Source organism: Rhea americana, unplaced genomic scaffold (assembly GCF_003343005.1).
Source record: "Rhea americana isolate MKP2758 unplaced genomic scaffold, rheAme1 scaffold_85, whole genome shotgun sequence".
Taxonomy (NCBI): Eukaryota; Metazoa; Chordata; class Aves; order Rheiformes; family Rheidae; genus Rhea; species Rhea americana.
The window spans coordinates 888,643-909,131 of NW_028187034.1; the positions used below are offsets into that span (position 1 = coordinate 888,643).

Genomic DNA, 20,489 nt, shown 5'->3' on the forward strand with positions numbered 1-20,489 from the left:
CCCATCTTTCATTTTCTYCTTATCAGACAATTTTATCCTTATTTACTCTAGAGAATGATTTGCACATGCCTGAGTCCATCTGCCATTCACTACCAAGCACCTACAGCCAAGGACCTGGAAAAGTAAATTGCAACAGCTGGTTCCTAAATTACATCTGTAAATATGATTGCCAAAAGCTACAAAGCCACAAGTATAGTATTTAAACAGCCAAGGAGCATCATAAAGCCTGGAGGACCACCAGTCYGATGCAGTAAGTCCCATGGCCTCTCTACTTCATTATTTCTATTATTTTGGACCTATCTGCTCCCCAAATCACTGTACTCTGAAAAGCCAGGACAGCCTTTTATCTTTTGAGTCACCTGTGGAGAGRATTGAAGAGCAGATGAGTAAGATGGCAATGGGAATGGACTTGGTTCCCCTAGCCCATGCTCTTCAACAAGTCATATATGAATACYGGGCAGGCCTTGGCATTGTTCTTTTAAACAGCTGGCAGTGCTCTGTAAGGGGCCAATGAAAGGTAGTGATAAGGGTACCTCCTCACMGTCATGTGTCTCTCAGTAACTCAGCACACAAAACACTGAAGTCTGATTAAACTGCAGACTGGGAATGAAAAGCTCATCTGGTATCAAGGCAGCTATAAGCTCTGAGGGTTAAATAGGAAATGAACTATACACAATCAACATAACATGACACAGTAAAYAGACCTCATTCAATAAAGCTTTTATTATCATCCTGCACCCAAACACCTTTGTAGAATAAGCCTAAAGTGCCAGCTCAATTTTCCCACCCATCTTGCTTTGGTATGGCATTAGTGCTGGTCGAACCTCCTCCTTCAGGAATTTCGCCACCTGTTCAAGAAAGAGGGGAAAGAGAAAATCAGCAAAAGAAAGGATTCTTTCTCCACCTCATTCAGACCTTGCTTGCCTCATTGAGGACTCTGTCTCACAGAGGCATYTAGCAGTCAAACATGTCCAAGGTCAAAAGTGCAAAATCCACAGAGAAGAAAGACAAGGAAGTCAAGGAAAATGGAAAAGAGAAAGGTATCCACCTTGGCAGTATGTGCAGAGATACAAAATATGCATATTCTCTGGCATGCGAAGGGATGTAGGATTAGACAGTTCACTGCATAACCACCCATAACACTTTTAGCCTCCTTCCACTACTTTACCTGCTGAGGAGCACGTCCAGTGAAGGAGGAGGGATCCAAAAGGCTTTCAAGATGTCCATGGATGGGGCTGAAATAGGGATCAGCACGGACACGGGCAATGAGGTCATTATCACCCCCTTCCTGTTTCACAACAGCAGCTGCTTGCTGAGAAAGAACGCGAATCTTCTCGTGGCAATCCTGGAGGGTCAGAGAAAAGATGAGGGAAGAAGAAAAGAAAAAAGTCATTCTATTGCTACTGACAGTGTATGTTCAGCCTGCTAARTTGTGTACAGAAGGAGAAAACATCAAAGTCTACTGCACTGGACAGCATACAAATGGAACACAGCCTRGACTGCAGTGTCATATATCATTATATTAAAACAAGATTTTCTTCATCCTTCCACATCTGCCCTTTGAGGTTAAACAGTCTGAATGACAAATACATTCCCTGTTCAATTATACCAAACATTAAGGCTGTGGAATCCTTTCCACCTCTTCAAATGTCTAAATACTCTTGGGATTCACTATGAGATTTTTTTAGTTGTTCTAGCRCATGCTTACATGATTTTTCCAAAGACAGACTATAATAGCTGTTCCCAAAATATTCTATGAACTGTAGTAAAAGAATTACTTATTTGCCACTAGTCATCCCCTGTAAGAAACATCTTTGAAGCATAACAGTGCAAAACATATGTAAGCTTGGAACTGAAAAAGAAAAAAAAAACTATTCAACTTAATGAGCAATGAGACTATACAAACCATGGCTTATATAAAGATGGATAGAAAAAAAAGCACAAAAACCTGAGGACCTGAAACATCCTCTCCCAACGAATCCTCACAAGAAACTGGCGCTGTGAAAACCTTATAATAATTTCCCTAAAAGACTTCCTACTAAAGAAACTGGCACTGTGAAAACCTTATAATAATTTCCCTAAAAGACTTCCTACTCACTTGACTTTCTGCAGAGTCAATCTGTAAAAAACAGAGAATCCAACTGCAGTCAGGAACCACCTGCAAAATCAGATTAGGCTACCATGATGGCCCTAAACTACAGCCATGTGGTCACAGTGATAGCCATGTCAGGATCTCCTCCTCAAATGCATTGTCCCTGATCAATCTTCAGTTCAGGGTAAAATGATCTACTGTTCCCTGTTTCCTCCATTTAAAGGCGATCTTGCTCCTGCACTGGCCTGCCCAGTGCTGTGCCCTAGATGGACAGATCAGTCTTCTGGATGTTCAKCAGTGGGAAAGGGCAAGGAGCTCCCTTTCTCTGCAATGAGGTGGGAAACTTGAGATTTGTCTTTAAAAAAGKTGCTGTTTCTATGATCCCAGCATACAATAACAGAACATATTAACAGGAATAAGAACAGGTTTTATAACTGTGTAGAATTATAATTGAAGAGCATCAGAGTGAAGGTAGGCTAACAGCAAACAAATAAAACTCGCTCTTCAATTGAATCAAAATAGAGAAAGGGGATTGCTTTGAAAATTAAGGGATATTTCAGAAAAAGAACCATCTGAAAAGATGTGGAAACTTACCCACATGATGTGAACCTTAATATGCTTAGTTAGGAAGCCTACTGACTGACTTAGTGACAAACATCAGAGAGACCCAGAAAAGAAATGGTGTTTTTTGACTTGTCAGGTGAATTGTCAGAAGTGGTTCAGACAACTAAAACCACATATCCCACTCAAAGCCTCCAACAAACCCATCCACTGTTACTATACTGGAACTTTAACTTCTGTCCCTAATGTGGAAACAATAATGGAAGGAAAAATTACTATCTAAAGGTAAGTGAAAATAATCTGGTTTATTAAGATAAAAACCTGATTATCAAACTGAATTGTGAAATTAATGGATAAAGCACTAAATCTAATTGTGTCTGGATTTATTTCCTAAGAAAAACATTTAACTTCAATTGCTTTGAAYACAGAAAACTGAATGAAAACCTATAAACCAAGTTAATAATAATGAAGCACTATACTGAATTAGAGAAATGTAACACCAGAAGGGATGTTTGAGAATGGTCTTACTTGCTTTCTCATTAACAGCACTGATTCACTCTTTAAATTTATAAGATATCCAAATACTAACATGTTCCATTTAAAGAAGTCCCGTCTGTGTTCCAAGTTCGTTCAAACATTTATCAAAAAACAAAACAAAACCAAACCCCAAAAGCCTACTGGTATCTACTGTAATAAAGATAGGTTTCTCTCTCTCTCTCTCTCTCTCTGTGTGTGTCTCCAGCACAGCCACATAGATTAGCTCCAACACACATGATGTTCCTAACAGTAAATGAGGATCTCCACAACTAGTCTCTCCTCAGAGAGTAGTCTGGTTTTGCAGCACTAGTGTAATGTTAGCAACTCTGTGGGAGCAGGCTGGGAACAAAGAAAGGTGGGACAGTCAGGAGAAGAGCCCAGCTAGCTTTTGCTTCTCAAGAGTGAAATGCTAGGCAGTGAATGCAGGTATTCTCAGCTGTGTTTGTACCTGACGATTGCCTCCTGCTTTTACCATTGCCATGATTATGTTCTCTGTGGCCATGAATGGCAACTCCTGCCGGATCCTCCTCTCAATCACCTGGAAAAGAGCCAACCAAACCAATCAGAAAACTGTTGAAGCTGGGACTCCTGGTGAAGTTTTCCTTTCCCCTTGAATCCTAAAGACTGTAAAATGATGCAAAGATAATTTCTCTTTTTGAACTTGGCTCTGGAAATCTAGGAATTGAATCTGATGATACTTAGAAGCTGCATCCCACAAGGAACGTTACTGCAGAGAAAATGTACATTTTCTTCTTTAAGTATAGATAAGTTACAGGACTGTAAGATATCTGCCTTGACAGCACACTTCGGCAGTAAGTTCTACATATCCATCGTGCAGTTTAGAGATGAGAAGTGAGAAGTTCTGAATTTACTATCTTTTGGCTTCAACAAATTCCCTTTAATTTCTGTACTGCATACAGTGAGAATGGAGAGCAGAATTCAGAAATCTTTTCAACTAGTAGGCAAAAATGTAATCCTGAGTGGGAGGATTTTCACATATTTTGGCATAGTCGCACCATTAACAAGGATGCAACACTGCACAAGTTATCTCCTGCTTTACCTTTGGATATACCACAAGTCCCTCGGAGATATTCTGCAGTGTGCTCAGAATGATGTCAGCTGTGAGGAAAGCCTCAGCCAAACACACGCGCCTATGAAACACACATACCCAGGGCCCAAGTTAGCAATAAAAGGCCACAGTCCAATCTACCTCAGATTCAGCTTTTAAGTTTCTGTAAATGTCTCCAGATAGCATTACTGTGGCCCTAAAGCTGGAGCTGTTCCTTATAGGTGCATCTTGCTGCATAAATGTCACAGCCAGGAAAGCTAAGGGACATCTTAGAGCAGTAGCTCTTGAGCTCAGGAGAAGGGAAGGGGTATTTGTTCCTTTTGTTAATAGACAGAGGGGAAGACAGGAAAAGAAAGGGTAAAGGCACACATTGAATTATCTTGGAGCTTTATATGATTACACAGCTAGGAAAGAGGGTAGCAGTTTACAGAGCCAGCAAACACATGCAAATCTCTTCCCCAACATGCTCCACGTTGCCCTGGCTACTGATCCTACCCTGCAGCAGTAGGGTTTGCTGAGTGTTCATGCTGTGCCTGGCTGCACTCAGCAGGGAGCTTCCAAAATGACTGATGTGTTTGTTGGGCTCCTCCAGAGAGACCATTCTGTCACTAGCAGGCTGCTGGCTCTCTCTGAGAGACCAGCTCCTGGTCCCTGAGGAAGTTCCTAACAAAGTGAAAAGGAGGGAAAACACAGTAGTAGCGAGGCTGAGCTGCAAAAGGCTCTGGGTCACTGTACAGYAATTACAGTATCACCCACCTGTGACAGCAGTACTTCACCAGTTCTAAACTGTGGATATTTTAAAATATACTAGTGCTTGAATATTGTGCTACAATTAAGGCATCAATTTCTATCACATCGTCTTCAGAAGGACTCTTATCTGCTATTTTGTAGGTCATATGTTTGCTTTTTCTTTACTTTCCTTCCTTTTAAAACACTTTAGCTGTGACAAAAAAATCCAAGGCATAGAATTTCATAATTGGATTATGGGGTGGACAGATGAACTCTTTTATTTGGTTGGTGGAAATAAAATTTGAATATTCCAGTGCGTACCTTACCATTTAATAGCTATGGGAAATAAACCTACTAGATCAATCAATATCCAACTGCTTAAATTTTGCATTGTCTTCTGCTGTCCATGCAGCTCTTTTATTAAGAAAACAAGTTGCACTTCCAACTGTASAATCAAGTCATTTTGGGGAAAAGATCTTCTATTCTTTCATGAAATTTTATGCAGAAATTTTGTTTGCAAAGACATCTTTAAAATAACATTCTAATCAAAGTTCTGAATAGCAGTCTACAGCCCAAACTGCTATTATTCATTGCTCCTCAGGCCCTGCATCTTACAAATCTTGAAGTTTCTAAGATTCTTGAAGACCAAATTCTGTAACAGAAGATTACTTCAGTAATAAAACATTTCAAAGGCAAATATGAGCTCTGTGCAAATTTAGTACTAACTTGAAGTTGGAAGCAATGAAATTAATTGCTGTCATTCACTTTATAATAATTATAGAKAAGTACTCCTTATCTCAAAATAGTCATAATGAAGAAAGAGAACAACGCAAGGTTTGCTCAGTAGTATCTAAAAGACATGCATAGCTTCTCATGAAACTTTACTTACAGTAATAATGGTTTGTGCTCTTTCTTTAGGGTCTGAACAACTTCTACTAAAGAACAATACTTTACAAAGAGACTGAAATAAGTTTCTTAAAACTAACTGRAGGATAAAGGAATTGTACATAAAATGCTGAACTACTCTGTAATACGTGAAGAGGACTAACAAGATCCAAGTTCAGAACAGACAGGAAGGAAAACTAATTTGAGAGATGTGAGAACTGATACCCTGTGGCAATATGCTGTTGAGACAAAAAAGACTAAAAGAGCAATATATTACCCATGGCTTCTGCATCACTCACTCTGCTGTTTTACTTTCCAGAACATCTTGGTGTTATAAAAACTAGCAGTTTTAACCTAATCTTAAAGAGAGAGGAAATCAGTTTACAGTCTTTAGACTCTCTATTGAGACTRCTTTTCACCAAAGTGGTAACTGCCAGCTTGAAGATCAAGAACTACGGTTTCAGTTTAAAAATAGTATTTTCTAAATATATCAAAGCACTGCTCTGCACAGGAACTAAAACCACTGCATGATTTAAACAAACCTGTTGGCACTGTCATCCAACGTTCGCTCAAACCACTGCACAGAGGCTGTTTGGAGAGGATCGAGGATCAGAGTCATCAGGTGCCTAGCCAGGCTGCAGCACCGCTCTGAACGCATTGGGTTTCTCTTGTAAGGCATAGCGCTTGAACCTGCATAAGAAGAGACGGTGATAGAAACAGGGCAAAAGAAGAAGTACATTTGGGGAAAAAGAGATGAAAGTACTTTCCTAGGAGAAAACTATATCAAGAATCATATTTTTGTCTAGAGCCTCAACACATGACATTTTCTTAAGGACAAAATGGAATACTGACAAGGATATACCATCACCCTTTTCCTTCAGATTAGACCATCCAACTGTGCGGAGAAAGAGAGTTTGAATACATTCTGCAATTCTGCAAAGCAGATACAACACTGCCACATGAAAAGAACAAATGGACTTCACTTTTAGTCTGCAGTATTTAGCAGTACCTCTCTAGACTACCCATGCCAACTTGCAGTGTTTGAGACTCTGTTTGCTCAATAACACTGCTCTTGAAAGTCAGACACTTACACTGGCTGCCTTTTGCTCTGGTGAATGGAGATCAAAACTGGCCATAAAACATAGAATGGCTAAGGATTAAGTTGCTGACTCAATCYTATGCAACTATTTAGGGCTGAGATTTCCTCTAGCCCAGATCCAAAACTTTCTCTTCTACTCACATCCGAATCATGTCATTGACATTTTTCTAGCAAGGGTCCAGTCTAATTTTATTATTCCAAATTTGTCTGTTTATGAAGATCAAATGCTGAGTCAAACTGAAAACCTACAGCTCCAGTTAGCTTCAGTAGGAGTGGAAAACACCAAATTCTACTTAGACCCAGGCCTTCTTCTGTGGCAAATGAGATGTAAGTACTTGAATGCTTCTGCTCCTTCCTAAAATCCAGGAAGTGCAAGAGCAGGAGTCTGATTTTAATTACTTAACTATATAGCTATTTCAAACCTTAGTGTACTTAAAGCAATTTCTGTCAGTGACATTTCTAAGTTTGCTCAAAAGGCTGTACCAACRTAAGTGGAAAAGTGCATACACTGGCCCTAGAAATGCCATCCCTTACCAATCTGGTCTTTCTCAAAAGGCTCCTCTATCTCCTTCAAGTTGGCCAGAAGACGAATATCAGTACAAATCTAGGAAGACAAACAAGAATTTAATACACAGAACCAAACTAACACATGTCAGTATGAATTCCTGTTGGTGTGCTTGGAGACTTGCTTGCATTTATGTTCAAGTAGTAAACTGGGGAGACAGTGAAAAATTTGACAAAAATTGACACTGCAATTATGCTTTCTGGCATAACCTTACAAGGTAGAAGAAAAAGGGCCAGATCTGTTATTATACTGAAACTCTCAATTTAGGCCTAAAATTCTCTTAATTTAGGCCTAAAAATCCCCAAGTAAAGMGAGCATAAGGAAAAAAGGACGTCGACCATATTAGAATACAACAAGACTCTAAGAAGGGCAGATATTTGCAGGGAACGTAAGAGATACTAGGAGAGAACGCTGAAAAAGCATAACAAAATTACACAGTGATTTACAAACACAGATAATGTGTGCTCACTGAACCAGGCAGCCTATGAAACTAAGACAGAAGAAAATACCACAGATCACTTAGCCCAAGAGGAAGGAGGGAGGGAATGGAGATAAATCAATGAAAAGAATCCACAGCGACAGAGAGAATAACATCATTATCAGAGAAGCAATTAACTGGAAGCAAATGCTGAAATTTAGAAACTCATACATCGCTAGGAAAGACATTTACTCTAATTGGATCAATTTTAGCACAGATTAGACTAATATCTGGTGTGGGATTTGTTAACCCATCTTAGCATCTGCTCAGTATACTTGGTTTATTTCCCACCGGTCTTAAGACCTTGTAGACATGATGTCCTAGAAATGCACCTAGCAATGAATTTACATGATCACAAAGAGAACAGCTGAACAACAAACACCGGTTAAATGTTTTTTGAAGAAACCATTCTGCACAATGAGCTCCTTTCCTTCAAGATCCATAATGCCTCCCCTTCTCCCTCCTATATATAATCATGGTGCTCACCTTGTGTATAGATGCCCCCAGACTAGCCAGCACAGACAGGACTTCAATATCCACCTTGCGACTATAAGTTTGCCCCGTGACTATATATGCCCTAGAAATAAGCATAGAGCAGTAACTCAAGTGCTCTGGGCACATGCAGCTGTACTGCAAGACTTTGAGAAAGGAGTGACAATGCCTGTTTAAGTAGATGACAAGGTTGTCATTCTTCCCTGATGGGTAATTCAGGCTGTTGATTTCCTGGGGCAGCATGCATGTGGAAAGAGAGCAGCAGAGGAAAAATGGACAGCTGTGCTTTGATAGGGAGACAAATAGAAGTGGCCTATTTAGGAACTGGAGTGTCCTGCAGAAAGCTGCGGCTGGGAATGGGAGATTGCAAGAGGGTAAAAATCAACAGCAGCACAGATGTCCGTTCAGCAGCTAGGAGAATCTTGGCCAAGATGGACACCAGGAGTCACACTTTGTTAACACCAAATTGAGGTTACTAAGCATGCTTGTTACATACCGTTTAAATCCTGCCTTTGCAGTCACTAATCTGTCCAGCTCTTCCACCTCAGGGGGAAAGAAAACAAAACAAATGGGACCTCAAAATGCAAAGATTGAAGATGGGCAGTAACAGCAAAAAGGATCCTCTGCTCTTCACAGTTTACTGCCAACAGAACTCATACTTGCTTGGAAGCACCCTCTCCCCCAAATTCTGTTTGCTTTCACACAGTTTGGGTCCCTGAGGGATCGCAGTGCCCTTGCTAATTTGATGCCAGAATTGCCATATTCCCCTAAGCACAACAGCATTCTGGGGAAAGAATTGGAGAGATTGGAAGTCCACTCCCTTGGTTGGGCTGACTTACTTTGCTGTGGTCTCCCTCAAAGAGCTGCAAGAAGCTGGCTTGAGTACCAGTGGTGCCTTTTACACCCCGAAAACGTAGGTCATCCCGAGCCCGCTCCAATTTCTGCAGATCCATGCACAAGTCTTGAATCCACAAGCAGCAGCGTTTTCCCACAGTGGTGAGCTGTGCAGGTCTAAAGACAAACAAGAACAGAACGCGACTYGTGGACAATCTGCACAGCAACTCTACAAGGACTACCCCTTAGGTGCTGAGTCTACTGTGTAAGCTYGCTTGTAGGTCTGTCTCTCTCAGACTCCTCAGAGCCAAAATTAAAAAGACCTAGTTTAAGTAAGAAGATGCAACAGCACATACATAACTCCAATAAATGATACTGGAAGATATGACCATTCTTTTCAGGAATTAGATGTAGCTATATTGAGAGAAAATAGTAATTCTAGTTTCTGTGCATGTTAGAAAAGGGATTAAATTCCATTCCATTTATGTGAGGAAGAAATAAGTGAAAATAGATATCTGAAGGCATGTGTTTAAATACTGGGCGTATTAGAGTTTCTTTAAAAAAAGTGACTGGAGGCCCATTATTCAGAGCATCTAAAACTGGTTATACCCTGTTTTTCCAGAAATTTGTCAAATGGAAAAGCTTCAGTCAGTGCAAGCAATGTGACTTAACAGATCCACTCCCCAGTCTCCATATTTCTGCTCTTCGGTCACAGTAACTCTGATCCAAAAACCGGATCTATTTTTAAAAGTTACTGAACTCTTGGAAGCCGACATCTCCCTCCGTCCCCTGCATTTCCCCCGCGCCTCAGGCCCCAAGCGCCGAGCTCTACTTGAGGCCCGAGCGCGCCCCCTGCCGGACCGCAGCAGCGGTAGCCGCAGCCGCCGCCGCAGCGGCCCCAAGACCAAAGAACCGAAACCGGAGTTGGTAGCGACGGCAAGGACATCAGACTTGCTCTCCTAATTCTGATATTCAGGGACACAGCGCCCATATAGGTTAACACAAGGCTCACTGACTTCTGGCGTGAGTTTCTTAAGTCAGAAATGTTCATGTACACATTGTGATTTTAAATGGTTACCGCTCTTCTAAGGGACGACTCCTTCTTATTTACAAAATGCGTTTCTCAGCCTCTAGGCAAACGTGCGATAATTAACAATCTTGTTACCCAATATGTTTTGTAAGTCTTCCATCCTGAAATGCGTATCTGCAACTTCAACCACACTGCAATTGCTTTGCAGAGAAAACAGTGACCTTACAATTAGTCTGGAAGTTAAAATATTTCAAATTTGTCAGAATGAATTCTAAAGAAAACTGCTCTATTCTTTCAAAAGCACTACACTTCTTCAATATTCCTTTGCACTTTCCAAAAATCGAGATAAAATTGAGCCTAGAGAATACTCCTCTGAAAACCTGTGGATGAAGAGGACTAGAAATGATGTTGCCATATTTTCTATGTCAGCTCAAACATCAGTCAGGGACTTGACCTGATGCTCTCTCTCTCTCCTTCAGGAGTCATTCAAAAGTGTAAAACAGCCAGTTTGACATGATCTGTGCTTAAATGCCCTGGCTCTAGTATTCTGTATCACAAGAAGTGGAAAATCCAGGCTTACCTCAAAGTTTGAAGCCTCTAAAAGCAAACAACTGTCTTCTCTGAAACAGCAGATTAACCCATCTCCCCCAGCAACAGGCCTATCCAGATCTTGCTGTTCCCTGACAAAGGAGTCTGCCTGAAAGCAGTCAGTGCCAGCTATGCTACACAAAAATGCAAGTTTTCTAAGAGACAGAAAACTGTTGTCTCAAAACAGGGGAAATTCTTCCTGATTCTTTCCAGGGATCCATCTATGGATATATAAAAATTGACAGATCTTGTAATCATTGCTTCAGAAGAAAGCTTCAGCTGCATTGGTACATTGAGTAGCTGTTTTTTTCTGCCAGTATCAAGTATTTCTAAGCTGCAGTTGAAGCTGACTTAACTGACAGAAAAATAAGTATTACAAAAATATGACCAGAAGACAGGCAATTCTCAATCATGTCTTCCAAAACAGTGCAGAATTTACACATCTGTGTTAGCAAGTAAGCTGCTCCTTATGAAACTGTATTAAAACAACTGACAGCTATTTACAGCGACAGTTCAATTTCCTGAGATAAGGCCTAAGATAAGTTAGGCACATGCCCCTTTTCTGAACTTCACACAACATCTTAATGATGTCCAGAAGTACCAGCTGGCACTGATCAGAAATGGGAAAAAGAAGGGAGGAAAAAAAGAGCAGTACCTAGTCAGTTTATCCAAAGCATAGCCAACAAAACGTAAGCAAAAGCTTCTGGCTACTTACTGGTAGTGAGTGAAGCCCAAAGTAGGCAGGTCAGCATACTTCTCAGCAAAGTCGGCCAGCCGGTTGATCACCCTGGCGAGCTAGTGGATGCAGGAAGGATAGAAAAGAGGCAGAATGAGGGTAGGAGGAAAAGCAGAGACTGGCATGCTTAAGCACAAATGATGCTGCCAGAAAAGGGGGAGGAAAACAAGCGTGTAATGCTTGAATATCTCCCTCTAAGTGTAGAACATGGTATACTACATTTTTGAGGGCATGCGCATAATYTTTGCTTGCTACAAAAATCAAGTAGGAAACGATACAGTGGCTGGACTTTAGCCCAGTCTAGCGAAGTCCTCACCCCTAACCCAATCCTGCATCTGCTTTATCCCTAAGCCTTTTTTTTTCCCTGGAATTGACCAGAAATAAAGTTGCTTGAGCTATAATAGACTGACATATTTACAGTTCAGGGCAGTAGCGTGCCAAACCACTCAGATGAGCTAGACAATACTGCACTACATTCCCACATTCTAATATCTGACCTCAGAAAATTGCATTATATAACTTCATGAGTGCCTATGCACTTCTAGGAATGGGCATGTCTAAGCTGGCCCTGAAAACAATACAGTTTTCTCAAGCTGGTACCTATGGCATGGATAAATGGCTAGTAAATAGCAAAGTGTTGCTTGTAATTYCCTTGGTGAGCAAAAAAGCTTTGGGGCAAAACTCAAAAAAGAAAAGGACACCTTGGGGAGAAGATAACTGTTCACCTGCTTGAGAATTACCCAGACAGACAGTTCTTCCTAACTCCCGAGCAGGGCCTAGGAAAATCCAAGTTAAACACAGTCTACTAACATGCCATCAGTGCTGCCCACTTCTGAAAACACTGTGCACAACATCTTTCTCACCTTAGGCAGCAGCAGGTCAAATCCATCACGGAGGACAATCAGATCCTGGAAGAAGAAAGAAAATTTGGGCTATGTCCAACACCAGCCATTCAGTCTGAAGGACATGACACAATGGCTTTTCTCTTAGTATAGAGAAGACACAGATAATTAAAATGCTCTGCCTGCTCAGAAGTCTCTCATAAAGAAGCCTCTGTTTCCCTTCCTGAACCAGAATATGGCAGGGAACTTCTTACGACAAAAATGCTGGATCCATCATTGTCCGTTCTGCACTATGCACAAAAAAATCACACTGGGCAGTTGAAGACCCATTTCCACCACTGAACAAAACAAAYGACTGTTTTGAGATACTCCTGATGTCCACAGAGCAGGAGATTAAATCATTCATCAYAGGTGGAAAATACCAGCACTGTATGCTAATGGTAGCAGGATAGTAAGTAGACTCTCAGGTAGCATTCTCTTAATTCCTTCTGTTGAGACACAAGTACAGCTAGGTCCCAAGTGTTGCAAGGAAGGTGGGTATTATCTAAAAGCCAAACACGTTTGCGAGGGAGTAGGGTAAAAATAATCACACAGCAGCTCCTTGTAGGACTAAAGAGGATGAGAAGTCGCAATGACTTTGACATAAGGAAACAGCAATATAATAGGAAATTAGCTTCACTTTGTACTCAGTTTTATACAGGTTTTCCAGTAACACTTTACAGTTCTATAGAATGGTGGTAGCACTTTTTTATTTAACAGACTTATCCATTCTCTTGGCCACTGAAATGATTTATCCTGAATGAATGCAGATATCCCAAGCAGCAATTGAAAGCTCATGAGCTACTTAYAACAGAAGTGGCCTTACTTTGCAAGCCAGTGAACTCTTGTCCCGTTGGCAAAACCAAATTTTGTATCTGTTTTAAACTCTCAAGATCATGAATATTTTATCTCCCTGAATATTTAACATGCACACAGAACTTAATGGAACAGTTAGTTTGCTGATGAATCTTGTTTCGTATCAAAAGGAAGCAAGTGAGAGCTTTCTTTCTCAGAATAGCTAGGATAAAGAAGAACTAACTTCAACAGTAGAACTAATAAAAATGTCTGAAAAAAATCTACTGAGCTATTTTAAATAGAAAAGTTTATAAAAAGCTAYCAAGTGAACAACTCTGGCTTTGTTTCAACCAGCTCTGCAAGTATTAAACTGAAAATATTATATTACCGTATTATCCCCTACATAACAGGAAGTGGCTCCAAGGTGAATGATGGSTGCAGCTTTTGGACAGCAGTGGGCAAAGGTGTGAACATGGGCCATCACATCATGACGCAGCTTCCTCTCTTCCTCTGCTGCCATCTTGAAGTCTATGTTGTCCAGATTTGCTTCCATTTCCTGTATTTGCTCMTCTGTGATAGGAAGCCCAAGTAGCTGCAAGGAGAAAAGAACTTCCTATTTCCCTTTGTCTTCAAGAGACAATCCAAATTGAGACAGTAGCTGTTTAGATAATTTACTCCCACATGACACATTTGGAAGCATGGCAATTTGGCACAACTAAGGCTCCAGTCCAGAGCTATAACAGCAAATGCTTTCAATCTAGGGCTCCCCAACCTTTTCCAATAGGGTAGTGTTCATGCTTAGATGTTCCTTTTRGACTTCACACCTTCTTCAATTATGTAACATCCTTACGACAACTCTAAAAATTAGTCCCACGGAAAAAGTGACAGAAAAATAATACAGTTTTAGCTTCTTTTAATGTAAATCACCTTTTGGATAAGGATAGTCCAGCTACCATATGATGAGCTAGCTTGCGTCGGGAAGAACTCTTTGGATCACGAGCAGACATAAATCACAGTAAATAGTGGGCTTGGAACATACAGAACCCAAAGGTTGTCTGTACCTTTTTAAAAGTCCTCCTGAAATACCTCATTTCAGTCCAAAACTGGAAGCTGGGGAAATTAGTTACTTGATTTAGATGCAAGAGATAAATGCTCTTAGTTCATGTTTAAAGATACTTAAATATAGAAACTTAAATACAGAATAATACACCAAATTGCAGGATTATGCAGTGGTATAAACCTTGCCTGGTTCTGTACTTGCACAAGTCAACTAAGCTAAGAGAAAGTTTTTTTTTTTGTTGTTGTTGTTGCCTGATACAGGGAATATAAAAATCTCATGACAAACTTGACGTTACTGCCTTTTCTAAACTAAAATGCTACTATCTTGCACATTAATCATTGCAATTCCCCAATCAGGAAGCTTTACTGATACAAAGCATTTCAAAAGCTAGAATCAAAACTAATAAAATGTTTTGCACACGTGGAATCTGGAATTACAGAAGACAGCAAGTGAAGCAGATGGACCACTTCAAGGACTTCATCAGGGACTTCATCAGGTAACCACATAACTTAAAAAATAGCATACTTCAAGTGTAATTACATAATCATGACTGTTCAGATGAACAAGGAAAAGTACCTGGGGCAAGACTGCTGTCTTTGAGGTGTATGGGCACAGATAACAACTGCCTGAAAGTTGTAACAGCAACTCAGGGCACTCAGCAGGCAATACAATCTTCAGCCAGGGTTAAAGTTTCATACCTTGTTCACACATCCATGATTCATTCTGAAAAGCTGACCAGGGCAGGTAGTCACTGACAGCCACACAAAGAGGAAAGAATTAATTCCCAAGAAAAGAGATGACTGGTCAAGCTCACACAGACAGAAACACATAGACTAAGGCAGTGCCAAGGCAAATGCTGTTCTCATGCATCCAAAGCAACCAGATGTCCTTCAAACCTGTGCACCTAAGAAAACTAAGTGGAAAAACRACTAGAGGGAGATCATAGGATTTCTTCAAAGTACTACAGGGCACTCCACTGCACTCTCTGGTTTTGCTTTAAAGATGTCATTCCTCAGAGGTCATTCCAATATGTCGATGCAATGCTATAACAACTACAACTGTTCATGCACTCCCACTCCTAATAGATAAGAGCAAAGCAGATGGGTAATATGGGACATCTCCTACAAACAGGATGAGAACGCTAGGCTGCTCAACTAACAAAGAACATACTGCAGAAGAATACTGATACTTAAATAGTGCAAAAAAATATACCGGGACCTACTACAGGCTCCTACAAATAAGAGCAAAAGAACATCCAGTGATGCTGCAGGATATCAAAGCCAATTCTAACAGAGGGAAGAGCCTCATGAAATGCACAGTAATTTTTCAGATAATGTATTATTTAGGTCAAGAGCTCAATGTTCAAAAAAAAGGCACTAAGGGAAGTATCATAATATGAAGGAATTAATGTAAAAAAAAAAAGAGTTCTGGAAGGCGAATAAACTCACATGCTTCAGGTCTTAATCCAAACTCTAGTTACTGTGAGTTGAGAGAGGATTAGTTTATTTCTTAATAATCACAGGCTTTGCTGAGTCTCCTCTGTAGAACCATAGAATCAGTAATGTTGGAAGGGACCTCTGGAGATCATCTAGTCTGTCCTCTCCGCTCAAGCAGGGTCACGCAGAGCATGTTAGGCAGGGTTGCCTCCAGGCGGGCCTTGGACACCTCCAGAGAAGGAGACTCCATAACCTCTCTGGGCAACCTGTGCCAGTGCTCCGTCACTCTCACAGTGAAGAAATTCCCCCTCACGTTCAGGCAGAACTTCCTGTGCTTCAGTTTGTGCCCGTTGTCTCCTGTGCTTTCTCATGGGACAACTGAAAGAGTTTGTCCTTGTCCCCTTGACATCCTCCCTTCAGGTACCTACAGTCATTGATAAGATCCCCCCTCAGGCTTCTCTTCCCCATGCTAAACAGGMCCAGCTCTCGCAGCTGTTCCTCATAGGGCAGATGCTCCAGCCCTCTGATCATCTTTGTAGCCCTATGCTGGACTTTCTCCAGTAGCTCCACATCTCTCTTGTACTGGGGAGCCCAGAACTGGACACAGTACTACAGATTTGGCTCCCCAGAGCTGAGTAGAGGGGCATGATCACCCTCCTCGCCCTGCTGGCAACACTCTTCCTACTGCACCCCAGGATACCATTGGCCTTCTTGGCCACAAGGGCACAGTGCTGGCTCATAGTCAATCTGCATTCCACCAGCACTCCTGGCTCTTTCTCTGCAGAGCTGCTTCCAGCAGGCCAGGCCCCAGCTTGTACTGGTGCATGGGGGGTTATTCCTCCCTAGGTGCAGGACCCTGCACTTGCCCTTGTTGAACCTCAGGAGGTTTCTCTTCGCCCACCTCTCCAGCCTGTCCAGGTCTCTCTGAAGGGCAGCACAGTCCTCAGGTGTATCAGCCACTCCTCCCAGCTTGGTATCATTGGCAAACTTGCTGAGAAGGCACTGTGTCCCCTCATCCAGGTCATTGATGAAGAAGCTGAACAGGATAGGAGTCCAACCAGACTCCTAGCCACTGACGACAACCCTCTGAGCTCTGCCTTTCAGCCAGTTCTCAATCCASCTCACTGTCCACTTGTCTAACCTGCACTTCCTGAGCTTAACTAGGAGGATGTTACGGGAGTCAATGTCAAAAGCCTTGCTGAAGTCAAGGTACACAATGTACACTGCTCTCCCCTCATCTACCCAGCCACTCATTCCATCATGGAAAGCTATCAGATTGGTTAGGCAGGATTTCCCCTTGGTGAATCCATGCTGGCTGCTCCTGATCTCCTTCTTTTCCTCCACATTCTTACACATGACATCCAGAATAAACTGTTCTCTCACCTTTCCAGGGATGGAGGTGAGGCTGACTGGCCKACAGTTGCCTGGGTCCTCCTCCTTGCCCTTTTTGAAGACTGGAGTGACACTGGCCTTCTTCTAGTCCTCAGGCACCTCTCCAGTTCTCCATGACCTTTCCAAGATGATGGAGAGTGGCCTGGCARCAACATCTTCCAGCTCCCTCAGTACTCATGGCTGTATCCCATCTGGGCCCATGGATCTGTGGATGTCAGGCTTGCTCAGAAGGTCTCTAATCCTATCCTCCTCAACCAAAGGAAAGTCTTCCTTTCTCCAGACTTTCTCCCTTACGTCCAGTCTATGGGATTCCTGAGGGCTGCCCTTAGCAGTGAAGACTGAAGCAAAGAAGGCATTCAATAATTCTGCCTTCTCTGTATCCTTTGTCACCAGGGCCCCCGCCCCATTCAGAAGCGGGCCCACATTTTCCCCAGTTCTCATCTTGCTACTGATGTATCTGAAGAAGCCCTTCCTGTTGGCCTTAWCATCCCTTGCCAGACTCAATTCCAAATGGGCATTACCTACTATAAGGAACAAAACAAACTGGAAAGACTTTCTGTCTAATCCAAGTTCCGCTGAACTAATTTTTCAGTTCTCATTTCACGTATTTCAAGTGGATTATTCCTAAATTTCTCCTGTAAGTATGGTAAATAATGAAACCATTTACCTGACCTTCATCCTTCACCTAAAATTCATCATGAACCTTCATGCCCCTTCTTCTTCTCCCCCTGCAATTTCAGAAAATCTGTAGTTCCTGTTATTCCGATTTACTGCAAAATAAGCTTCTAAGTTTATGAGAAGGGTAACATATAAATAGCTTGAAAGATAGTAAGAATAAGTAACAAAGTAATTATTGCCCATGGTTCACTCATCACCTACTTTTTACAATGCGCTCAAAGGGGATTACTGTGCATCTTCCTTAAGGAACYCAAGGAAATAGCTTGTGATTATAGGCTTCTCTTAAACTGACCAGTGACAGAGCTAACAGGTGCTGAACATAGCTGACTCTCCTCTTTCAGTCTAGAGCTGACATCAGAAAACTAACTCCTCAGGAACGAAGACACTATATAAAAATAGCAGCCTCCCTCCTCCCACTACAAATATGGTGCTAAAGAAATCACAAGACCTATTCCTACGTTCYGGAAACAAATCTCAGCACTACAAATAGGAGGGAAAATGAGTTAGGAGAAGACAGAGAGGTACACAGGGGACCATGAGTCCAAGGCTTGGGAGAGGAAACACAGAGGTCTCACACCAGCTCTTTCAGCAACTTGCTCTTCCCTRTTGGGCAAGTCCTGTAAATACTTTGTTCTCTAATAGAAAAAGGTGATAAGGAATTTTTATGTGACAAGAGAATTAGTGGGTAAATTGCCATGCTTTAAGCATGCAAGCTCCTTATGTATGCATTCGTAATAMAACATTTCCTACACCAAGAGATTTGCAGTTTGTTCACTCTGACAGCTCAACAGTGAAAATACCCATCACCTGGTATTTTAGAAGAAGGCTCCTATTTAACACAGACATATACTTGCATCCTCAGTTTCTAATAGTTCTTGTTTGGTGAGGCCACTGTAGTAGTTCAATCCTCAAACAGAGAAGTAATGCATCAATGACATTGTGAACAGCTCCTTCATTCTCCAGCATAGTGTTTCTCTACTTTTCTGGTAATAATAATAGCCAGATTTAGTGCTTAGATTTCTTCCTATCAATTCAAGCACTTTGAAAATGGAAACTAAAGGTCTGTGCACAGAAAAAATGGACAACAGTTATGTCTGAAAGTCATCCTGTCAGAGAGCAAAGTGGATTTCTTTTTCCTCTTGGAATGTATTACAGTGTTTTCACTGATAGAAGTTGATATGAATCTTTTCCTTCTCAGAGTATGCCAACATGGTTACAAGGAATTAAGTGAGTGCATCTTAACAAACAACTATCTCAACTAATAACTGCCATGTACATACTCTTAATTGGTGCAAAATTCAAAGTAAAACGATTTAACTTAAACTATGTTCTTAAAACATTAGCTCCATAGAGTCTACTAACACAACAGCTTACAAATGTGAACATACTCTCAGACTCCCCTTCCTCATGGCTGAACTGGTATCAATCTTTGTACTGCCAGTTCTTTTGTGATGCTCTACCCATCAGAAACATGACAAGCATTTCTCAAAGTGTTCTGCTCACTTTGGACAGGATTAAACTTATCTCTGAAACTTGGGCTACCTAGAAACCATTGGTACAGAATGACTGGGGTGGCCCGTGTGGCACAGATTAACAGCAAACTGATTGCACCATAAAATATTTGACATCAGTTACAGCTCCTGGAAAGTAAACAGCTCGCTGCTGGAGAAAGGACACTCATGTTTGCTTAGAAGGTAAAATCTCCCAGTACTGTTCACAAAAAATTGCTGACTGAAGCTTTTACAAAACTAGTATCACAAAGAAGGGAGAAGTACAAGAGGGAGTGAACAGAACAGGAAAATCTGATTTGCTGGGGGATGAGAGGTTTATTAAAGGTGACGTAAAGGACTGTGTAAAACTGGTCCTTCACCCCCACCAACACACACTTTTTTTTTTTTTTTTTTTTTTAGGTTATAGGTTATTCGCTAAGTTTTCTTTCACTTACCCTGGCACATCGCTGCACCTCCGCTTTTTGAACGAAAGCCTCAAGATGGCATCACTGCCGGACGCCGCACGGAAGCGCGGACAGCAATGGTGAAGCGGTCCCGCAGGCATCGCAGAAGCGACACGAGCCAAGCGCAGGGGCGGCGAACCGCTCGAGTACCAAACCCCACAGGCTGCGGAGGGCCGCGCTCAGCTCCCGCACCCGCCCCAGCAGCACCCGAGCCCTTCCGCCAGGGAAGGCAGGCAGGGAGGCGTTGCGCGACACCCCGCGGCAGCGGGCACCGCCACCGCCGGGGGCGGGCTGGGCACCCCGCGGCGCCGCCGCCAAGGCCTCCCCTGAGGCTGTTACCTTCTCTGCCTGAGCGAGGTAGAGCCAGAGGCGGCGCCAGGTGCCGAACTTCTTCCTCTCGCTGAAGTTGAACGCCATCTCGGCGCTGGCGTAGCGCGACACGAGCGGCGAGCGGTAACGGGCGAGCGCGTCCTCCTCCGCTCCGGGGCTCGCCATGGCGGCGGCGGCGGCGGCAGCGGCGCGCGAGTAACGGCCGCGTAACGGCCGCCGAGAGGCCGCCCGCGCGCGCCGGCAGCGAGGGAAAAGGCGCGCGGCGGCC

General features: G+C 42.3%; 1 protein-coding gene across 3 annotated transcripts; it reads right to left on the reverse strand.

Moving 5' to 3' along the window:
• Positions 1-700: 700 nt before the first annotated feature.
• Positions 701-20,469, reverse strand: ADSL (adenylosuccinate lyase). 3 transcript variants are annotated; one of them, XM_085323424.1, is made up of 13 exons: positions 20,231-20,469; positions 13,760-13,963; positions 12,559-12,603; positions 11,675-11,754; positions 9,347-9,518; positions 9,004-9,050; positions 8,502-8,592; positions 7,507-7,576; positions 6,416-6,563; positions 4,251-4,341; positions 3,639-3,728; positions 1,169-1,345; positions 701-848 (listed from the first exon to the last, which is right to left on the reverse strand). In XM_085323424.1, the coding sequence occupies exons 1-13, from the start codon at positions 20,384-20,386 to the stop codon at positions 762-764; spliced, it is 1,458 nt and encodes a 485-aa protein (XP_085179550.1). In that variant the 5' UTR covers positions 20,387-20,469; the 3' UTR covers positions 701-761. The 3 variants fall into 3 exon arrangements, with proteins under 3 accessions (XP_085179550.1, XP_085179552.1, XP_085179551.1); XM_085323426.1 differs by lacking the exon at positions 20,231-20,469 and adding an exon at positions 19,883-19,977; XM_085323425.1 differs by lacking the exon at positions 20,231-20,469 and adding an exon at positions 15,008-15,186.
• Between the last annotated feature and the right edge of the window lie 20 nt (positions 20,470-20,489).